General features: G+C 36.3%; 2 protein-coding genes across 3 annotated transcripts in view; both read left to right on the plus strand.

The window, feature by feature from the left end:
* LOC125682925 (twitchin-like) overlaps positions 1 to 11,876 on the plus strand; it is a 93,197-nt gene extending 81,321 nt beyond the window's left edge. Inside the window, exons 86-98 of one of the 2 annotated variants that reach the window (XM_056141067.1) lie at positions 477 to 579; positions 753 to 870; positions 1,040 to 1,212; positions 2,178 to 2,229; positions 2,363 to 2,507; positions 2,797 to 2,977; positions 4,265 to 4,483; positions 4,705 to 4,838; positions 5,278 to 5,434; positions 5,594 to 5,698; positions 6,088 to 6,279; positions 8,733 to 8,843; positions 9,210 to 11,876. In XM_056141067.1, the coding sequence (XP_055997042.1) occupies positions 477 to 579; positions 753 to 870; positions 1,040 to 1,212; positions 2,178 to 2,229; positions 2,363 to 2,507; positions 2,797 to 2,977; positions 4,265 to 4,483; positions 4,705 to 4,838; positions 5,278 to 5,434; positions 5,594 to 5,698; positions 6,088 to 6,279; positions 8,733 to 8,843; positions 9,210 to 9,481 (1,962 nt within the window). In that variant the 3' untranslated portion in view covers positions 9,482 to 11,876. Of the gene's footprint in view, positions 1 to 476; positions 580 to 752; positions 875 to 1,039; positions 1,213 to 2,177; positions 2,230 to 2,362; positions 2,508 to 2,796; positions 2,978 to 4,264; positions 4,484 to 4,704; positions 4,839 to 5,277; positions 5,435 to 5,593; positions 5,699 to 6,087; positions 6,280 to 8,732; positions 8,844 to 9,209 lie in introns of those variants that run through there. The other variant, XM_056141066.1, reaches the window with a different exon arrangement.
* A 630-nt stretch (positions 11,877 to 12,506) lies between these two features.
* LOC130047332 (uncharacterized) lies at positions 12,507 to 14,273 on the plus strand. The gene has a single exon (XM_056142017.1). The coding sequence runs from the start codon at positions 12,507 to 12,509 to the stop codon at positions 14,271 to 14,273; it is 1,767 nt and encodes a 588-aa protein (XP_055997992.1).
* Positions 14,274 to 22,614: the final 8,341 nt, after the last annotated feature.

A 22,614-nucleotide genomic window follows, 5' to 3' on the forward strand; every position in this document is an offset into this window, starting at 1 on the left:
AGAGGAAAGATGTGTAAGTCAGACAGAGGAGAGATATGTAAGTCAGACAGGGGAAAGATATGTAAGTCAAACAGAGGAAAGATATGTAAGTCAGAGGAAAGATATGTAAGTCAGACAGAGGAAAGATATGTAAGTCAGAGGAAAGATATGTAAGTCAGACAGAGGAGAGATATGTAAGTCAGACAGAGGAAAGATATGTAAGTCAAACAGAGGAAAGATATGTAAGTCAGACAGAGGAAAGATATGTAAGTCAGTAAGAGGAAAGACGTTAGGAAGACTGGGAATATTTCTCTTAATACATACATGTATATATTAAGTCAGTTAAAGAGTCTAAGTAAGCTGTCAGTGATGAGACTGAGAAATTAGACAAAATTAGTTGATGAGACTGAGGAATATTTCTTCTGATGCATGTAGCTGACAAGCCAAAGTAAATTGTATGAATGAAATTGTCTGAATCAATGCTATTTTGTTTACAGGCTGACTGGCCACACCCTATGCCAGCCATTGGCCGCTTGGCTAACTTCAGCTCTCTCAGGAAACACCGTCCAAAGGAATACTCTATCTATGATGCCTACTTTGGTAATTTTTTTCTGTAATTCCAGTTCAAAATTGTTTAATACAGATGCATTTAAGGATCTAATTGTATGTTGTATTTTAGGGGATTCAATATACTTGATTTCCGTATGAATTTTATAAAGGGATTGGAGAAGTAAAGGTCTCTCTGTACACTGCATGTCTTTTGAATTATACAGATCGTAAGGAAGCTGCTCCGAGGTTCATCAGACGTCCCAGAAACACCTTGGTGGGAGAAGGAAACATTGCTAAGTTAGACTGCAGAATCATTGCTGCCTCGGCTCCGATCGTCACTTGGTGAGTCCAGAACACTACTCATATTCACATGTATCGCAAGCTTTTAAACCAAGTTTCTAGCTCTCAAAAGAATTGGATTCTTTTGATGATATTGAATGTGATGGGTTTTTTCCTGACTTTCAGACGTTTTGATGATATTGAATGTGATGGGTTTTTTCCTGACTTTCAGGCGTTTTGATGGCGGGGTACTCACTCAGAGTGTGAAGTACATGCAGAAATACATGGGTACAGAGTACGAGCTAAAGGTCAGTCGGTGCAAGAAGGAGGACGCTGGAACTTACACAGTAGTTGCAGAGAATTCCTTTGGAAAACGTGAAGAGAAGGCTTCCCTCAAAGTGGAACGTAAGTCAAACATTTGTTTAAAAAATTTGATTATATGTAAACCATGTTATGAGGGATGTGAAATGGTTTCTGTTTAGTCCATGGTTTGTAAAATCTAAATAACCCTAAAGCACATTATACTCTGATTTCATGGTTTGTTATTAAAGCTTCATTCTGTAAGTGATATTTATAGAGTTTTCTTAATGTCGAATAATACAATACAATACAATGATTTGTGTAGCGCCAAATTCAGCAAGTTACCCTAAGGCGCTTAACAGCATAAAATGACGGACATAACTGTACACAAGCAAAACCACATGACATGCAGGCTGTCCAGCGGCCCTAAAATTCCTGAAAAAATCCTTCTTTTTTTTTTTTAGTTTCCGTAAAAAATGTTAATTTTGAGGGGAAATCCTAAAAAAGCCCTAATTTTCCCTGTCATTTTCTATTTTTAAAAATATATTTCTATTCTAGCAATTTTGAAAATGCATTCAAACTAAATATGGCCAGTAAATCCATTTGTCAAGCTGTTTATTGCCTGTGACTTTGTGACAAAGATGTGACTATTAAGGTTATAGCCAATAATAGCTGGAAGACGCCCTTCCTGCATGGAGAGTATTTTTTGTGAGTTTCTTTATTGTCAATATTGCGAAAGAAAGACAATTTAACTGTCTAAAACTGTCCTAATTTAGTTAGGAAATTCCTAATTTTAGCCCTAAAGTTTCGTAATTTTAGCCCTAAAATTAGCCCTTATGTTTTGTCAGAGAGTGCTGGACATGGGGTAAAATGGAATGGAAAACATTACTATATTAACATTACACAGATAAACATGTAGAAAATAATACCATATTATAATACCATATTTATATAGCACCCTTTTCATACACTATATACACTCAAAGGTGCTTAAATTGAAAATGAGCATTATGGAAGCATAAAAAGTAGCCGTGAGCATTGATATGCATTGTTGATGTTTGACATTGTAGCTGCTCCAAAGAGGGAGGTAACTCTGAGTCGAGAAACTACACCCATGCGAAGGTAAGGACAAGTTTTGTCAACAGCTTGGTACAGTTTACAATTTCAAAAACAATCTATAAGAATCACAGTGAGTTAGCTGAAATGAAAATTTACTGTGAAAATGGTGCAATATAAATCTGGGTTTTGTCCATAGATCCAGACCTCCATCCATGATGAGAGAAATTGAGAAACCCAAAGAGGAACGTCCAGACTTTAATTTTGGTCTACGTCCTCGTCTAATCCAGGCCGGACAAGAATTCAAACTCATCTGTTGTGTTCAGTGTACGCCCACACCAAAGGTAGAGAATTCAAACTCATCTGTTGTGTTCAGTTTACGCCCACGCCAAAGGTAGAGAATTCAAACTCATCTGTTGTGTTCAGTTTACGCCCACGCCAAAGGTAGAGAATTCAAACTCATCTGTTGTGTTCAGTTTACGCCCACGCCAAAGGATTCAGTTGTAATATATGTAGAATGTATTGGGTATTTGATAATTTCTGTTCTATGTGTTAGAATGTATTGGGTATTTGATAATTTCTGTTCTATGTGTTAGAATGTATTGGGTATTTCTTAACTCTGATGTATTTCAGGTCACCTGGACAAAAGATGGTCGTGAAATCACTCACAATGACCACTACATGTGCCAGTATTCCAGCGGTGTATGTACAATGGAGGTGCAGAATGCACTCGTGTCGGATACAGGAACTTACAAATGTGTCGCCGTAAATGAACTCGGAACTGAAGAAACATCCAGCTATGTTGTCGTAGAAGGTGAGGATTGAAATTGACAAGAGATTGATATCTTTAAGAATTTGAATATTCACAATCTGACATTTATAATCAATTAATGAATTTTCCGTAAATATGAAATTAGAGGGGATATGTATTCCAAGAAACATGTGAAATTTGTAATGTCAAACAAGACAATACAATGAGTTGAAGCATGGGTTTGTTTTTGTTGTGCAGGGGTTGACAGGAAAGGTATTATTAATAGAGTTGGTAGTGGTTCAACACCATAGTTAGTGTTAGAGCACAATTAGTAACCTATATACACATGTGTATATTTACATTCAATGACAATCATGGATGTGGACAAATGGATACCCATTTTATAATACCCAACTACACTGCCACCATAAATATCGAGTATACACTTCACGCACAGCTGTCTATTTAAATATTGAGTTCTACACTCCATTTCAATCCCTGCAAAGTGGAGATTCATCAATGAAAAGTGATTTTAGTGTAGTCTAACTTTGACTCAAAACATTAATCTGTGATATTGTATAAATTGTTAACATGTTATCACATATTTTCTGTGTCTGTAAAATGTATAGCTCTGTTAGTACCAACGTACAGTGTATTCTACGAAATGGACAGCTGGTTTTGTGTGCCGATATTTATCATGAGTTGTGTTTACGATGTGCACAGATAGTTGTTTTAGCATTACTTTAATGGTTTATTAGTCAATTAAATATTAGAATCATTACATTATTTACCAGTTATTATGCCATGGGAAGTCGTGTCAATTAACAAAGTCCTGGACTGTCTCTTCATAGATATATAATTATTTTAGTTCACTGTAGATTTACAGACAAATATGTGTCTAATGTGTGTATGTTTGTGTGTGTTGTCCTGTTTGTTATTAAGAAATAAGACTTTATTTCTTTAACTTCATTGGGATATGAAATGCAATTGGTCATGTGATTTGATCTAATACCTCCCAAATGAAGTTATAGAAATAATATCTTATTAACATTTTTTGTTAATGTGGAATAAAAATTCATATCTACTATGATTTGAAATTCTGAAATTGTCATTGCGTAGCATTACTAAACTGTGACATCATAATTATGTCAATTCATTATGATGCCACACCACAATTACCTTGTGTCACGTGACCATTTGATGCTCACAACAACCTTGGAGTAACATGACATCCTGGAAAACATTTGTAAATGTGTGAATATTTTCATATTATGTCCATTACAGTATTATTTAATTGAATTTTTAAAGATTTTATCATAGTACTATAATGACCCAAAAAATCTCTTTCAGATCGAGCTCATGAAGGAGTGGATTTGAGGAAAAGTGGCAAATCCCGCAGCGTACGCCAGACGAAATCTGGTTACAGTAGTCGATATGAAGATTCTAGCTACAACGAGTCTTCTTATTCCTCCTCCTCAAAAACTAGTCGCTCCTCGAGGAAATATACCGAAGAAACAGTAGAGGACAGCTCCTATTCTTCCCGACAATCTGACCGATCACAGAGGAAAAGTGAGTTCATTATTCACCCTGTAAACAAAGAAAAGGTGTGTCAGAATATACATGCGATAGTTGATTAATATCATTCAAGGTCTTATATTTCATTTTATGTTGACCAATAGTGCTAGGAAATAACTTGCAATCTTTACAATGTACTATAGGTATAAAATAAAAAAAATAAAAAAAGGTTCTTTTTCATCTTTTTTTAAAATATGATTTTGACAATTTTACAGAGAGGGAGGAAGTAGCCCCTAATTTCACACAGAATCTGTCCCCAGAAATTCTTAGGGAAGGAGATCGCTTAAAGCTGACCTGTTCTTTTAAAGGAACACCTGATCCAGACATTGAGTGGTACTTCAATGGACAGGTATCAAAACTCTCAAGAGTTATGTGCCCGCTTAATTATTTTTCTCTGTAAAAGATATTCATAGAGCAATAAAAATTTTACAGTACATATATGCATACTGTATTTTTACTTATTTTAACGGATTCAAATTTTAGCGGCCTTGGCAGTGAAGCAGGTGTGCTAATTCAAAGTTGTGCTGAAATATAAAATTCTTTATTTATCCATTCTCAAATATAGAAGAACTGCTTAATCATGATTATGCCAAATAGTGCATCAGCAGCGACTTCACTCAATTTTAAATACACTAAAAGACGTAAACATAGAATATGATATGTAACAAATTTCACTTGAATGTATAAATTTTTTTTTTAAATATCTTGAATTGGTGTTTGTGTTTTGTTTTTGATTTTTTAGAATTGATTTATGTTTTTATTTTATTTATTTATTTCGTTGTCGTTAGCTTTTAAAGGGTGACAGTTCCGTGAAGATCAGGAGCCTTGGTGACAGCTGTTCCCTGGAGATCAGGGAGGTTACTGTGGATGATGAAGGATCATATACGTGTAAAGCCATTAACTCAGCGGGAGTAGCCTCCACTAAAGCTAGTGTACAAGTCACTGGTGGGTAGAGTCATTCCCTCCATCTAACCAGAATTTTCTCTGTAATCCATGACCAAACAAAAACATGTGCATGATGTTGATGGAATGTGTTGGACAAGCACTCCTTGTTCCCTCTCAAACTGTATTCTGTGATGCACTGATCTACAATTTTCTTTACAGCCAAGCCGCAAGAGAAATTAGCTGACCCACCCCGCTTTATTACCCATCCCTTAGGTCTTAGGTTAAATGATGGTGACCCTGCCACATTAGAATGTCAGATTTCAGGTACAATTTACAGAAATTAGGATTTTAATGAAATTACAGTAAACATGACTAAATCACAAGATAAAAAGCAAATGCAGATATAGTAGGAAGTTGCGATATCCATTGCTGAATTGCTGTATTGAAGCCTCACCTGAGAAAACCCTTTTCCTTCCCTGTTTGAAATTTTCCTCCAATATACCTTGCACTGGTATGTTACCTTCCTAAAGTTTTCCTACAAATCATCATTGGTGCTGTAGAAGTTCAAACCAAAAAGTTTAGAGAGGATCTTTCATGAACAGATTACATGGCCAGAAAATTCAAGCAGATGAGGAAAAGTGGTTTTGCAATGGTGAGGAAGATAATGCAGTTGTCTGTAGGTCGCTAAATGGTGAGTGTGACGCTGTTTTTAGGCTCTCCTGACATAAAATGGTACAAAGGTAGAGAGCAGATCGTGGATAGTGAAGACTTCCGTTATGAAAACGACGGCGACACGTACAGACTGGTGATTGCTGAAGTTTTTCCGGAGGATAGTGGAATGTACAAGTGTGTGGCTGAAAATGAGGCTGGGTCGTCCAGCAGCAGCTTCACTGTTTTCGTAGAAGGTACATGTGGGATGAGTGTAGTGTAGTCACAGAGTATTCTGTTACAGGGGCAATGGGTATATAATTCTCAGTGGAATGTCTCCCTATACATTTCTCCTTCAACAATCCCGACTTGCACCTCGGGCATGCTTATCACCACAAAACTGGAATTACTATGTACTTTGATATTTACAGAATCCTTGGTTGTTTTTTTTTTCATTTAACAGTTTTGATAATGATAATGTAAATACACACAGCTTTGAAATTACCTTGAACTATAACAAAAATTATCTCTTTCTCAAAATTCCTACTCTAGTGCTGAGAACAAATGTTCATGGAGTAAGAATGACCCTATAAAGACAGAATATTATTATTGTTCTCAAATCAAGTTTCTCTTTTTTTTCAACAGGAAAATCAGGTAGTATATGAGTGTATGCTGTGATGTTTTACAAACTATTCATGTAAATGTGTTCCTATTAGTATTTGGTGATTATTGCAAGCTACATATACATCACTTTTGTGTCCCTAGAAAAATTTATCAGTACCCTGTTTTGTACCTGAAGGACCATGCAGCATTTTTCCACCACCCCCACCCCCCCCCCCCCCCCCCCCCCACCCCCCCCCCAAAAAAAGCATTTCCATGAATGAATTTGAACATTTTACAAATTTCCCCCCATGACTTGATACATTTTGAATTAAAAGCATGATTAAGAAGATTCCCTGTGACTATTTTCAACCACCTATCTTCTGTGCCGTATGGGAAAATGCAGTCTATATCCTCTGAATGAAGTGGACATGTATTGTGATATTCTGTATTTGGTATTCTTGGTTTTTCTTATGTAGAGAATGTGGATGGCAGAAAAGAACGATATGCAATAAAGGCTAATATCTGCCCTTTCAACTTAATATTGTTTTTATCGTTTTTCAAAAACATAACTTGATATGTGCCTGCCAAAATTATGTTATTTGTAAATGTGATTTTTTTTATATCTTGTGTTAACTGAACTACAATATTATAATATTAAAAGTGCAAGCTTGCTCCAACGTCAATTCTTGGTAGCATCACTTAGTCCATTACCAATGCAACAGGGGGGGGGGGGGGGGGGGGGGGGGGCTATAGGTTCTGTCTTTGTCTTTTTGTTCATCAGTCAGTCTGTTTCTTTTAATTTTCAACACTTTCTTTACAATATCAAAATTATTTAGAGAGTTATGGCCCTTTGCATCAAATTCGTTTTCTGCACTTTTTTTTATATTATGCTTTGAGATATTGATATGAAAATTGCTGTGTAGCTTTCTAGTGTACAACTATAGATCAAATTTGAATTTTGAAATGGTTGACCCAGTTTTAACCATAGCAACAGCCCTTTGCATAGAACTTGTTTTTTGCACTTTCTTTTCTTTATGCTTTCAGATATCTTAGTGAGCAACTATAGGGAAAGATCAACATTTGTCGAGGTTGACCACTTTTACAAATGTTATGTACCCCTTTGCATAAAATTTGTTTCCTGAAATTAGGCTGTGCAAAATGTGAATGAGGCTTACTTTAAGCACATTATCTTGAGATTTCTGACGGAGGCAAAATTGTAAAAAAAAAAAAAAGAAAAAAAAAAAAAAAAAAAAAAAGACGACAGAAAAATGAAATACAATGGCAGCTGGAGAATGTTTTCTTCCTGGAATCCAGCCAGAAAATTTGTTGCAATACCAGCCTAAAAAGATTTTCTGGAATCTGTCCATAATTTTTATTTTGATACGAACCCCATTGGTTCCTGTTGTCATTTCTGCTTACTGTTGATTTGCCGAGTGGAATTTGAAGAAAAAAATCTTTGCTGTTATACAATTCATATTGTGGCTGGAATTTTATTCCAGTCAACTTACTGCCAGAAAATGGTAATTCCTGTTCATTTACAGATGGATTAGAGACAGATCCCAATTCTCAGTTTTGTACAAGACATGAATTACTCTATTTATACTCGCAGAAAACTTGTGAATGGTGTGGAGCACACATGCACTTAATGATTCAAAAGCAAACAGAAAATTACGATTTTCTTTCAAAATTATTAAATCGGGATTATCAAGTTGTGGGGAAAAAAATAATAGCATCTAAATTTACTGTTGTGGAGTCCATGACATTATCTACGGGTAATTATATTTCTATTTTGGACTTTGAATTTCGGGTGGAAATTAACCATTCTTGCATATTGTTCTTCAGGCAGTTTCCATCATAGATATCGGTAGGAAAGGGAAACAATTCTGAACTCCCGAGTCGTGTAATGCATTGATAAATTTTGTAAATAGGATTGCAGGGTTTTGTCTTTATGACACACATCTATGACTGGGAAATTTGTGAACTTTGTACATTTTGTGATTTTCATGTAGTCTGTGTTGGTTGTATGAAAATAATTTATTTCATAGGCTTCTTTGTCTTCCTGTTCACTTTGGACTCGTACAGTAACAATCTTTCTTTATCCTTTCAGTGCCAGACGAAGAACCACAAGGTCCCCAGTTTAGACGATTCCCTCAGTCCAGAACTGTAGATGAGGGATCCTCCTTTAAAGCTACCTGTGGTTTAGATGATGTTGAATCTGGTAATTCATGCATACTAATCTATTTTTACCATCATATCAAGGTCTACAACTCTGACAGAAACTACACACTATAGCTTTATTTCATTCCAATGTATGTACATGTATCACCAGATATCTCTCCCATTTACCAGAGTACTTCCTTTTTGCCAAAGATTAAGTATGTCTGCATAAACACATATGCAATCCTTTTTCACTGTGAATTTTGACTTCAAATTTTATTCCCCAATTCTCCATTCATGTTAGATTGCACTGTGTAACATGCCTGGAGACCTAGGTAAATTTTTTTTGGGATACAATATGCACACATGTACAGATAGTTAGTAAACTGTTAGTAATTATAAATCATTACTTTGTGAATTCTTCTAGTTGTTTGGACCAAAGATGGTCGGGAAGTCGAGGACACGGGCAGATTCAATTTCAGCCAAGATGGCAGTTCTTTCACCTTTGAGATACCTGCAGCACTGGCAACAGATTCGGGTGTCTACTGTGCTAAGGCTACAAGTAGCAAAGGAAAGGCCGAATGGCAATTCACACTTGATGTGCGAGTAAGTTCTTCTCCATGTGCTGATATTGATGTACTACAGCTGATCAAGTCCATGCAGGTGAGAGGTCAAAGGTCACAGACAGATAGCCTGTAACCTGTGGTTTTGAGGTTACTGGAATTTGAAATCTATTCACACCATTCCAAAATAGTCAGAGTAGATCTTGAGAACTATATATGAAAAGGGCTGTGTTTGCTTTTTGTAAAAATTGACAGTGCTTTTATCTCACAAGAATCCCTATGCAACTCACTTGTTATTCTCAATTTTATCAAAATAACACCTATTTGGAATTATGACATAAAGATAACTTTTTCCCACCATTTTCAATATTTTGACACAAAATGGCTTTTTCATGTAGTTCTCCTTGCAGGAAACATTGAGCACAGACATGGGCAAGTTTTATATTCATGTTGAAGTGGTACAAAAAATTTATTTATTCAAAGCTGTAAGAAAAACATTCCCAAAAGTTTTAAGTACTGTAGATGTATTTCATTCCACGGAGTCATAATTTCGCGGATTACTATTTTTGGTTTGGTCCTTGGGGGTATGAAATTCCACTGGGTTGCATATGGCTTAGATAAAAATAGCTTGCATACTTCATTCAAGTCTGCTGATATGAAATTACACGGATTTTATACCCGGAACTTAGCGGAAATAAACGCCACGTAAAAATGTGCGTGTACAGTAAATTTGAGTATAATCGATGAATTGGATCACTTTTGATGTCATTTTCTCAAAGTAGCTGTGAATATCAGAGATGATTTATGTGAAACTGTATGCAACATGATTTCTTTTGTGAACTGATATCAGAATTAGTTTTTCTTTTAAATATTTTCTTTGAAGTTTTGCAGGAGTAAAGAAATGGCAGTTACAATATATATCGTCTTTCCTATCAGAACTTATGAGCATCAGCAGATTGTGTAAAACTACTTTTCATTACTGTTTATGAAATGTTGAGCATATTTATATATTGAAGAGCAGTTTAACATGGAGAGGTGTTGAATTCAGATTTTCATTTTCAGAACCTTGAAACCACAATATAGTAAAATCATAGCGTAGTTCATTGTCATTTGTTTTAGGTAGATTTCCTAAAAGATATATATACAGTATTTACTGCTGAATCCCATATGTGCTATACATATATGTAGATACATGTATAAATGTAATATGCAACTAATTTGTAATGTCTAACATTCAGTAATATTTCTGCAAGTAATTTATTATTGCACATGTAGATTAGATTTTGTATCTTTTAATACAAAAATCACAATGTATTTTATATTTTTTTTAAAAATATATTTAAATTTAGCGAGCTTATATATTATTCCAAAGCAAATGATATTTCATTGACAACATAATATAGTCTGTCTGACCTTTAACCTTTTGTCTTTGCATGCACTTGCTATGAAATGTCATAGTGAAATGTATCCATTGTATGTAAGTACAGAAATGTGACATGTTCGGGAAAGTATTAGTAATTATACCTTTTTCTTTTCATAGTCCATTTTAAATTTAAATGATGAATAACAAAATATTATCCATCTTTTACCAGTAAAGTTCCTATCATTTTGAGAGTACTTGTATTTATAAAAACCTCAGCATTTGAATTCAATGATGAGGGAATTTTTTTTTGTGACTTTCAGCAATGAAGCATCTAATAGACATCATCACACAGATAAATTGTGTCCCAGATGACGTGGTTTCCATCCTAGCTACCATCTGGGTGGTGAACTAGTTTACTGTCTTCTATTGTGGAGAAAAAAGGCAGTACACGCCATTAGGACTTGCAATATTGGCTGCAAAACGCTTGTTTTGAGTTGCATTGGAGATTTTCAAACTGATGAACTCGCATCAGAAATTCACAGACAGTTGAATATGAGTTGATAAATGTGGATTGTTTCTCTCATTAAATGCAGTTTTTTTTTTATTATTTCATATGCATAATAGATTTTAATATATTTAAATTATATTGTTAAATATGTGAAAACCATTTATGTCTTTCATCACCAGTGTGCAGAGTTAAACTATATTTTCATTGTATATTTTTTATTTTTAAGTGACACTAACCTTGTAAGAGTAGATTATTATTATTATTTTTTAAGGGTCAGTCAATTCTTTTGGAAAATCTCATTGTGTGCAAAATGAAAGTCTCTTTATGAATGAATTGACATTTGAACTGATATGTGATTTTTCGAAGAAAAGTTCACCAGTAGCTATTGGTGTTTAAATGCTTAGAGTGAGGCTAACCCAACACGATTCCTTTGTAGAATTAACCACGTACTCGGTAAATTTCGAAGACAAAGTTTTTTTAAAAAAAAAAACAACAAACTGAAAAATATAGTAGAGAGTAGTTGCCCCCAGTTATTAAGAAGTGTAGGTATTTGCTGTTGTGCGTGGAATTTCTCCATTAGGAATCCAGCATCCGTCTCCCCATCCCTTGCTTTGTATTCCATGACAAAAATGTTCACATATAAAAGCTGTTTTCCACATATTTAGTTTTGTCTTTTTTTTTAATTGATGAGAGATGATCGAGTTACAAGGACTTTGGTATTATGAGGAAGTACACTTTTGGATAAGAAGGGCACACGAGACTGAGGTCATTTGATGAGGATTTTTTAGTGGTCAATCCGCGAGAAATATTCCGATTGTCAAGGAATGGAGATTTAGATTTCACATCAAGCACTACACAATTCTCTGAGAGCTCTATACATACATGGAGATATCGTGTATTGAAAGTTGATGGTAATTTGTTGAACAGTTTTTGGAAAGCATAATATTGATACTTGCGGGCTCTGACCTGAATTATTTTGACAGGATTATATCAGTAGAGGACGTTTATTGTGTACATGTTAATTATAAAGTTTTACATACAAATGTGAATTCTTTACACGGGATATATATTCACAAGTCTGTATTTATACTAGATCCGATAATGCTAGCAAAACTTTAACTGCTGGTTCTGAAAAGAAAGTTTGTTTAATGCCACATACAAAATAAAAGTGAAGTGCTCTGTATTTAGATGACTACAAGTACGATGTGTTTAATCACTTCCTTGAATATATTTGTAAAATATGACAGGATTTATCGCTTTAAATCCGTTGGTTAGGGAAAAGCAGAACTGATGGCTGAAAAAAATGTATGTGCACAACAGTGCATTGGATGCTCGGGCTGTGAACAAAATGCAGCGTATTTTTGCAAAAGTTGCCATGCAGATCTGTGTCAAGAATGTGCCTTCAAACACACAGAAAATGAGAACTCTCCACACCACGTCGTAATATACAGCGAAAAATACATGCACGCGGAAATTGAAAGCGCACCTGTTCGGGAAATCGAAGAAATGGCAAAGGAGAAAAAGATGACGACGGATATCAACTCCGATGTCCCAACTGTCGACGGGAAGCCTGAAATGTGCAACCTACACCCTAAAATGATCTACGGGATGTGCTGTAAAGAATGCAAAGTACCTTTATGTATTCGATGTGTGAAAGAAAACCACAATGGTCACGTGTTCATCGACACAAGCGAGTTCTATGAACTGGTGAAAGGGGAATTGCAAATGCGTGTTTCGGACATGTGCTCTTCTCAAATACCACGACTTCAAACGACTCTTAATCAGGCTGTACAGGGGAGAGTGCTCTGTATCGAGGCCTTCCGAAAGGTGAAGTCGGAACTAATCTCAGATACTGATCAGGCAAAGAAACTTCTCAATGAAAATTTGACATGCAATTTAAAAGTTATGGACGACATTGAAAGCATGCTAACCGAGGACTACCTTGAAAGAGAGAGGGACATTCAGAACAATTTGTCAGATCTACAAAACGCAGCACAGCGCTATTATGAACTGCAAACGTCACAAAGATGGGCAGAAATGATCAATAACCACTACAGTCAACTCAAAAATCCCAGCGTTAAATTTAAAAACATTGCCCCCGTAGTTTCCCAGATTAATTATAATCGAGATACGACAATGGCATTGGACGACATAAGCAATTTGTTTGGATGCCTAACAATCCAGCCTGGAAACGTTCAGGAACTGAAACGTATTAAGGAATATACACAAAAGAAAACAAAAATTCAAGTGAAATTTCTGCCAGTCGTTCAGAAGATCATGGACTTTGAAGTGTTGGGCATCGCTCATGCAAGTCACATTTCTTACATCGGGGATGGGATGGCGTTTTTCAGTGACAACAATTCTAGACTTGTTCTAGCAAATGTGAGAGGCGAGGCGATGACTGAAAACACTACCATGTTGAATAGTGGTTATGGCTGTCACGCATTAACGCAAGAAAAAGATCTTTTAATCATAGATCTCCCCAAACATCAGATCTGCAAAATTACGGAGGAGAAGAAGATAATTTCCATTCTCAACACGGGGAAGTGGACCCCGACCACCCTCCACTGTTCCTCGCGGAATGGGGACATCTTGGTTGGAATGTTCTTCAAACACGATGCCAAAGTTGTTCGTTACAGTGACAAGGGAAAAGAACTGAACGAGAGTCAGAAAGACGCAGACGACAGCAACCTATACCGGAATCCGTGTTACATAACAGAAAACATAAACGGCGATATCTGTGTGTCTGACTGGAACAGAGAGCGCTTAATTGTCCTTAACAGGGAGGGACAGCACAAGTTTTCTTACTCGGGGAGGGACTCGAGATTTTATCCACGAGGGGTTGTAACAGATGACTTGGGAAGAATTTTAGTCTGTGACTGTTGGAGCGACACAGTTCATGTTCTTGATCCAGTCGGTCAAAAAATAGCAATAATTCAAACAAAAATCTTTGGCGTAGAAGGGCCATTGTCAATTTGTTTTGGCACGAAAGGGTACCTGTGGATCGGCAACTGGTTCAACAACGTAATTACTGTTTTAAATGTTACTATGGAATAAATATAATAGTTCTCTGCAATCACACTCCTCCCCTTTGCATAATAATCAGAGATGTGAAACAAAACCTTGGTCATTTTTGGCATAGAATAATCTGATCAAGATACACTGTATGTTGACCATCCCCACAATATCAAGGTTTGGGGAGGTACGCAATTCACAAAACCTGGACACTGTAAGGGTGTAGGTTGACTAAAATATCGTACTCGTGTAAGGGACTGTTTTCATGTACACCGATTTTTTCAAGAAACAATGATAACAGATTTTACATATATATCGATATGAATACCTTTATAAATGTGCGGCTATTGATTCTTTTTAATTTAACCCGCAAGTTTTTTTTTTTTACGAAAGCCAAACAGGCTCATTATTGAGAAAGTGAACGAAATTGACTAGTTATAATGAGCTAGTGTCTCGTTGAAACGAATTAATATCTCGTAATAACGAGTTAATTATCTCCATATTTTATAACAAGGTAATTATCTCGCTATAACGAGACAATTATCTCGTTATAAGGCGATAGTATCTCTATAACGAATTGGGTATCTCGTTACAAGGAATTAGTATCTATGGTAACGTTAGAATGTCTCTTCTCTCCAAAAACTCAATGTAACATTTAGAAATTATTTAAATTGCCAAAAGTAAAGTATGATAGATTCATTCATTATATCGAGAGTGGATAGTGAGATTCTACCGAGGGGGACAAGATTCATGGTCTAGTGATTATGTGGCTTATAAACGATCAGGGTATAGGTACTCCCTTCAATGAGACAGCGTGTCTTATGTTTTCTTTATAATTTATGCCTTGTTAAAATTATTCAAGATGGACCTTCCAAAAGAGAAATACCGTCCAAATTAAGGAAATTCACAATGCATTTTAACATTTTGTAGTAAGCAATGACCGTGCGGATTCGGAACGCGGATTAACGACGCAAAATAACATGCAAATATTCCGTTCCCCAGAAAAATCGTCCGGAAGGTGAAGCTTCCGGATTACCGAGACTCCACTGTAAGATCCTTTGTTAGTTTATCTTCCGCTCAGCCACTCCTTGAACGTTGTGTGTGTGTGTGTGTGTGTGTGTGTGTGTGTGTGCATTTTATTCATTATTTAAGAAGTCGTAAAACCACTTTCCATTTTGAATGCTAATACTTTGACTAATTGAATGAAATTTTCAATTTCCTAAAACTCTTGAAACATTTAAGGAAATGTTGCGTTCTTAGCGGTACATCAGCTGTGGGGTGAACTACGAAACAAGCTGAAAAGGATTCGTTTTAATTGCGGTACATGGGAATGCTAAGCTGGGTTTTTTTGGGGTTTTTTTCTCTCTCGAATCAATTTACACGGACCTAAAACGCACTTGAATTTATCTTTTCTGAAAAGAGAGATAACTCGCATAGTGATACACAGGCTGTAGTAATTTGAAATATTTGCGTTGAATCTATAACCTAAGTCTAAAGCGCACAAAACTACTGACCTGAATTCAAATGACAGAAATTGTGCATGACAACAAAAGTACTTCATAAATGTGTCGGTCTCAAAATGTTTGAAATATAACCTCCTCGGTTTTTATACTTGATAACATTTCTCGACCTCGGAGGTTATCCTGCAATATCCAGGAAAACGCAATCTTTATTTCTAAAGTATATCTTGTACATGATGTATAATAAACCATTGATGATATTCAAGTCGTTATTTTAAATCGCAAGCAAATGCGCGCATATAATTACGAGGGACGGTGGTCATCAATACTGTAAAGTTTTATAATTACCGAGGGACGATGGTCATCAATACTGTAAAGTTTTAAAGGTTGCGTTACGTTTTAGGTTTATTTATTTATTTTGTTGATTTCTTTAGAAAAATAAAAAGACTGTAGCGTTATTACAGAAATATAAAATTAAAGTTTAACATATGAAATTATACATTGTCAGTATCGATATGAGCTCTGTAGTGTCTCTTTAACATATGAAATTATACATTTGCATGGGAAATTATGGCAGCTTATTTGTGCCACTTTACAATTTGTCGTCTTTTCGGGGTGAAAAGACAACAAATCCATAATTAGCGACTTTTCGCCCCTAAATAATGAAAAGACGACAGAACGAAAAGACGACTAAATGTAGGCGAAAAGACGATAAATAACCCGCAAATTAGCGACCTAACTTTTCGCTTGACGTTTTGTCATCTTTTCGAGGCGAAAAGATGACAAAACGATAATTAGCGACTTTTCGCCTCGAAATAACGAAAAGACGACAAAATACAGATTTTCCCGTTATTTTGTTATCTGATTTTCAAGAAATTCAATATGAAATTTGCTGTGTTTTCGATAATTATTAATCACATTTACAAAAAGGAAACGTCTAGATCTACTGAAGAAATCTTGTTTTTGTAAATGTTATACCAGGCATGATGAATTGGAGGTAGGAGTGGGCAGGGGCCCTGGTTTTCCCCTCTTTTACAATTTATTTTTACACACAAATCTCATATTTTCTACATGCAACGTTTGATTGCATTTTGTCGACTTGTCGTCTTTTCGTTATTTCGGGCGAAAAGTCGCTAATTATCGTTTTGTCGTCATTTCGTTCTGTCGTCTTTTCGCCTCGAAAAGGCGACAAATTGTAAAGTGACACATATCAGCCACCATAGAAAATGGGTCAGGGTGAAGGAATTCCAATTATTCAATTGAAAGAAATGTTTGAGATGGCACAGGTGCTGTAAAATGTTCAAAATTTGAAAACGATGAATTTGTATATGAAATTGAGATCGAGGGAACAAGCCTGTCATTTCCATTTTTCTAGCCTATTTATCGTCTTGAAAAAGTGAAACCGCCTGTAGCGTTGCACTGCAGTAACATCACTGATCGTGTCTTATATCGATCGTAGTAGATGATATTGACAATTTTTTCAACGATCAAGAAAACATTAAAAAAAAAAAAGAACAATAGATGACATAAAATAATCGAAATCGTTTCTTGAAACTCGAAATGAAAACCGTCCTATTGAACCCCCACCCCACCCTCGGTCAGAACTGAATAACGTACTGTGTAATTTTTTCTGAGTGTTAGAAAACCCGATAGTTCAAATCATAAATTGAACACATTAAAATGTTTTATCACATATTTACTCCTTAATCTAGCCGATATAACTTTCCAACTCCATACACCTGTAGCGGTCAGCCGGGTTCAATCCCCGGTGGCCAAATAGTTCAGTTGGTAGAGTAGAGCGTCTGACAAGAGATTTAGGGGACCAGGAATCGAGTTCCGGTTTGGTCCGTTGCATTTTCTTCCTTCCTGTTACATTTTGTGCCGTTGACCACTCCTTAAAATGCAGGTGAAAGTCCTGCCAGGTGCAAAATATCTGGTTTGTTATGTTCGAGAGTGAAGACATTTAAGGAGGGAGGAATGTAGCGATCAGCCAGGTTCGATCGCCGGTGCCCAGATAGCTCAGTTGGTGGAGCACCTTACTAGAGATTCAGGGGGCTCGGGTTCAATTGCCGGTCTTGTCCGTCGCATTTTCTCACTTTCGGTTACATTTATCCTGGTCACGGCACCAAATGTAACATGGAAGGAGGAATGTCTCGGTCAGACGGGTTCGATCGCCGGTGGCCAGATAGCTCAGTTGGTAGAGCATCTGAATCGAATCTTGGTCTGGTCCGTTGCAATTTCTCCCTACCTGTTACACACCAAATGAACCCGCGATACGCCACATTGAACTGGACACAAAACAATTCCATCACAATACAGGTGTAAGAAACACAAGCACATCTAACACTCGAAGTTCCAAGACCCTTAATGTCACAGGAGGCATGCAGCATTTCCTGAATGGAAATGTACATGATGGAAAATTCATTGTCAACACAACAACAAATCCAAAAAAAGACCACGCTTCATCTATGACACAGATTCGGATGACTGACATTTTTCATGAATAACCACACAATTTCTATGCAAAATGTCTTAAAATGTAAGAAATTTTCTCAATTAAAAATTATCTTTTTATGAATTAGATATTGTGATAGTCGATATTTATTCATATTTTCTAATGAACTATTTCTACCGGCGTAATCTTATGAATTAATGTAGTTTGGGTGAAAGTAACCGAAAGGGAATATTTTGAAATGCAAATTGAATAGTCTGTTATAATTACATTTGAGAACCATAGATCGTTCTTTTCTATTACATTTAACATATCAATTCGTTCCCTTTATAAATATTTGACGATCCTTGTCCGTTCTACAATCACATTTGATGATCTTAAATCATTCTGTTTTCCTTGTTCTTTCTCTTTGAATTAAGATACTTGCTTTTTCTTCCTTACATTTCAAATTCTAGAGTGTTCTCTTTGATTACATTTGATCGTCATTGGCCGGTCTCTTTAATTACATTTTATGACATTTCATCGATTGCATTTGACCACCCTATACCGGGCCTCCTATACGCAATCACTCTTCGCTTTTGTTTTACTTGATTAAATTTTCCCCATATCATATAAATAGGACATTTTTCCGACATACATATTAAATGGGGCGTATTTCTCTCGCTGAAGGAAAAATGTACCTTTTTAAAAAGCCTTTGTCTTTAGAGTTTGGTTTGTTGTAAAGCGGTAAACAGGCAGTCATTCGATGTAGAGCAAATAAAAAGGTATGATCAGTTGTCAATCTAACTGGTGTGTTGGTATGTGCATTATTTGCTCAAAATTTAACTTCCAGGTGAATCTACACCAATATTCACTTCTCAGTCAATTTATATAGAACATTCACACTCTTTAAAGTCCCTCTTATCCATATTTTAAAAAACAACAATCTTACAAATGTAACGCAATTGATCAAGGGATTGATTTAAGGGCGGATCCAAATGATATTTGGATTTTGGCCTTTTATAATAAAAATATTTATTTCAAGAAGGTGACCTGATTAATGCACGAACTATTCTTCCCCAGGGCCTTCCACTCGATACATACATTTATAAATATACTAGAGTAATCACTTAAAAAAGAGTCTAAAAAGCGTGAACACAAGGTTGTGTAACAAGATACAGTCTATCTATCACTTAATGTAAATAAATATCAGTAATAAACAATGACAAAATATAATATTCCAGATTCCGATCAAAGGACAGAAATGCATAGGATTTATACACGAGAAAGAAAAAAAAATATGCTTAAATAGTGGTACGGCAGCTAATAATGTATTTACATGGCCGTAGGAACCGCCGGGGGAGGGGGGGGGCACGGGGGGGCGTCCCCCCCCCCAAAAAAATTATTTTTAAGCAGAAAGTTCATTTAATTCAATGAGACTCAGAGTCAGTCAGTGTGACTGTCCTTTAGCTTAAATAAAAAAAAAATATATGAAAAGGCATCATCCAAAAGGTAATCATGAGGTAATGGTTCGGTTCTCGTTCCCAGCTCCGCATCTGGCGTCAAACCTATGATATTTAGTGACTGTTCCTTTGCCAAGTGCCCGGCACTAGTGTCGTTTAAAGTCCTTTACCGGTATTTGTTGCCGACTCATACGAGTGAAAAAATCTCGCAAGGGACGACTGATCAAAAGGTGTCTAATATGTGTGACCTTGACTAACTTTCAAGGTCTAATAATTCATTAGATGGCTTGTTCATAGAAACTTCGTCTTGATACAAGAATGTCTATGCCCAACTGCCCTAATACCAGTTCAACGTTTGTATATATTTAAAATCTTTTTGTAAAGCTAATATGATGAATTGTTGACTTTTTTATCATCACAGTTTTTATGGTAAAGGTAAACCCGACAATGTGTGAAGTACTATTTATCAGTGACGTAACACCCCCAATGTGACGTAGGTCATGACGTGTAACAACTTTTTCAAAGCTTGTAAAGTCTCCGGCTGTCAAGGCCTGTTTCATTCTTGGTCCAAGAGTAGACACTATCGTATCAGTGTAAGATCAACCTTCCGCACAGTTTTAACTTTGATTATATTTCACAATGTATGCCCAGTCGGACGAAAGAAAGGCATTTTTCGAAAAAGTGCACGAAGAAGCAAGGAATACAGGAAAAAAGGGATGGGGGACACTAAGTTTTCTTGTTAGACTCAAAGGCTTAAGAAATATCCTCTTCCAACAAGCATACCTAATATCCCAACTTCGAATATTCGAAAAGATGCTGTTTCCTCAGAGCTTTATCCAAATGATGCTCCTTCTGAGCTTATCCCGATTCAGATATATGGTGATGGGAATTGTTTATTCAGAACTCTCTCTTTTTTGTGTTTGGACATGAGGACAATTTTAAGGAAATGAGGGTACGAATTGTGTTTGAACTTGTTTCAAACCTGAAGCGCTACACGAATGAAAACACTTTTGTGACCATGTCCACAAACAAAAGTTCACTTCAATATGTCTTTGAAAGTTCCCTGTCAGAAGAGTGTTTAATTACTGGTGATTTGATTGCTTCGTTACAAAAGGAAGCAATAAAAACAACCCAGAACGATTACTATTCAAGCCTTTTACATATGTTCGTAACGTTTTGCAGAAACCAATCATGTCGATTTTCCCCGAGATGCAAAACCCTGGTGTAAACAGACAAGATCATAATCAGCTTATTGTTTCTCTTGACCGCGCTGATGCTAAAGAATATCAGGATTATATCCACATCATGTGGACTCAAACAATTGCTACAAAAATAGATGGTTGGACACCTAATCATTTTGTTGCCTGTATTCACAAGCATGAGGAACCTCTTTCAAAGCGTTCGAGGTTATCCTTTGAGGTTTCTGAACCTCATCGCTCATTTGAACCAAAACAATCACAAGATAGTCCTTCCCTTCTCTTGGAGTCTAACACAAATGAGGAGTCTATTGAAACAGGTAAATTGGGGGAAACTGCAAACAAAGAAACAGACAAACATGTTAAGGTTGCTTCTTTTATTGATTCTTCTTTTTCTTCAGAAGATGATATCTCAGAAATACCAGTTCAAAAAGCCCAGGTTGTACATGAAAAATGGCATACACCAGAGATCGGTAGTACCCCCAAATCAGCCACGGAATATTTTCTTTCCAACAAAAAGGTTTGGTAAAAAGATGAGATCTTTCAATGCCTCCTGGTTTGATCGGTGGTCTTGGTTACATTATGTAGAAATCAAAGATGTTGTATTCTGTTTTCCTTGCATAAAATCATTTCAGAAGAAGACTCTCAGTTGTCACAAGAAAGAAAAAGCTTTCATATCAAGTGGTTTTAAAAAACTGGAAAAAAGCAACCACAAAATTCGCCGCACACGAGAAAAGTGATTGCCATAAAGAGGCAATGGAAAGGGAGTTTACGATAAAGGAGGAGGTTAAAGATGTTGGAGAATGTCTTTCAAAGACGCACGAAGTCGAGAAGAAGTCTAACAGAGAGAATTTGCTTAAAATCACAAACATTTTGAAGTTTCTTGCTCGACAAAGAATTGCTCTTCGGGCTGACAAAGACGAGAAAAACTCTAACTTTAATCAACTTCTCATGCTAGAGGCTAAACGCGATCCCCAGCTTCAGGAATGGCTACAACGCAAGACATATAAGTATGTTGCTCCAGATATACAAAATGAAATTTTGCAGGTGATGGGGTTGCAGGTTTTGCGACAAATTGTTGCTTTCATCAAATCGTCTGAATTCTTTTCAATAATGGCAGACGAAACACGAGCAACTTGTTTTATGCATTCGATGCGTTGATCAAAATTTTACCGCTCATGGAGATTTATTAGGGATGTACTGTCTTTCTGACATTGGGGCTAATTCAATAACCCTAGCAATTAAAGATGCCCTTTTAAGGTTCGATCTGCCTATCAACAAAGTACGAGGCCAGTGTTCTGACATGGCTGCTTCTATGGCTGGTTCAAAGACAGTGTTGCAACACAAATGCATGCACTTGAACTCAGAGCCCTTTACATACACTGTTATGGTCATGCTCTTAACCTAGCTTGCAGTGATTCTATTAAGGGATGTAAGTTGCTTAGAGACACCCTGGACATTCCAAAGGATATAACAAAGTTGATTAAAGAATCTCCAAGAAGGGAGATGATTTTCAATACATTAAAAAATGCCCAAAATCTAGAGAAAACTTCGGCGGGAATAAGGGTTTTGTGTCCCACAAGATGGACAATAAAAGCCGACACATGTTTGAGCATTTTGTTAAACTATGAAATTCTAAGCAATGTTTGGGATGAAAGCCTCCAATACGTGCGTGAGGTAGAAATGAGAAACAGAATTAGGGGAGTGGCTGTTTATATGTGCAGGTTTGATTTCTTCTTTGGGTGTTTACTGAGTGAAAAACTTTTACGTTATAGTGATAATTTGGCAAGGGCTCTGCAAGCTCCAAATATCTCGGCGAGTGATGGTCAAAAA

Source organism: Ostrea edulis, chromosome 6, assembly GCF_947568905.1.
Source record: "Ostrea edulis chromosome 6, xbOstEdul1.1, whole genome shotgun sequence".
Lineage (NCBI taxonomy): Eukaryota > Metazoa > Mollusca > Bivalvia > Ostreida > Ostreidae > Ostrea > Ostrea edulis.

What these genes read in the sequence shown, in the direction of transcription:
- LOC130047332 (XM_056142017.1), top strand. Translation starts at nt 12,507, where the DNA reads ATGGCTGAAAAAAATGTATGTGCACAACAGTGCATTGGATGCTCGGGC.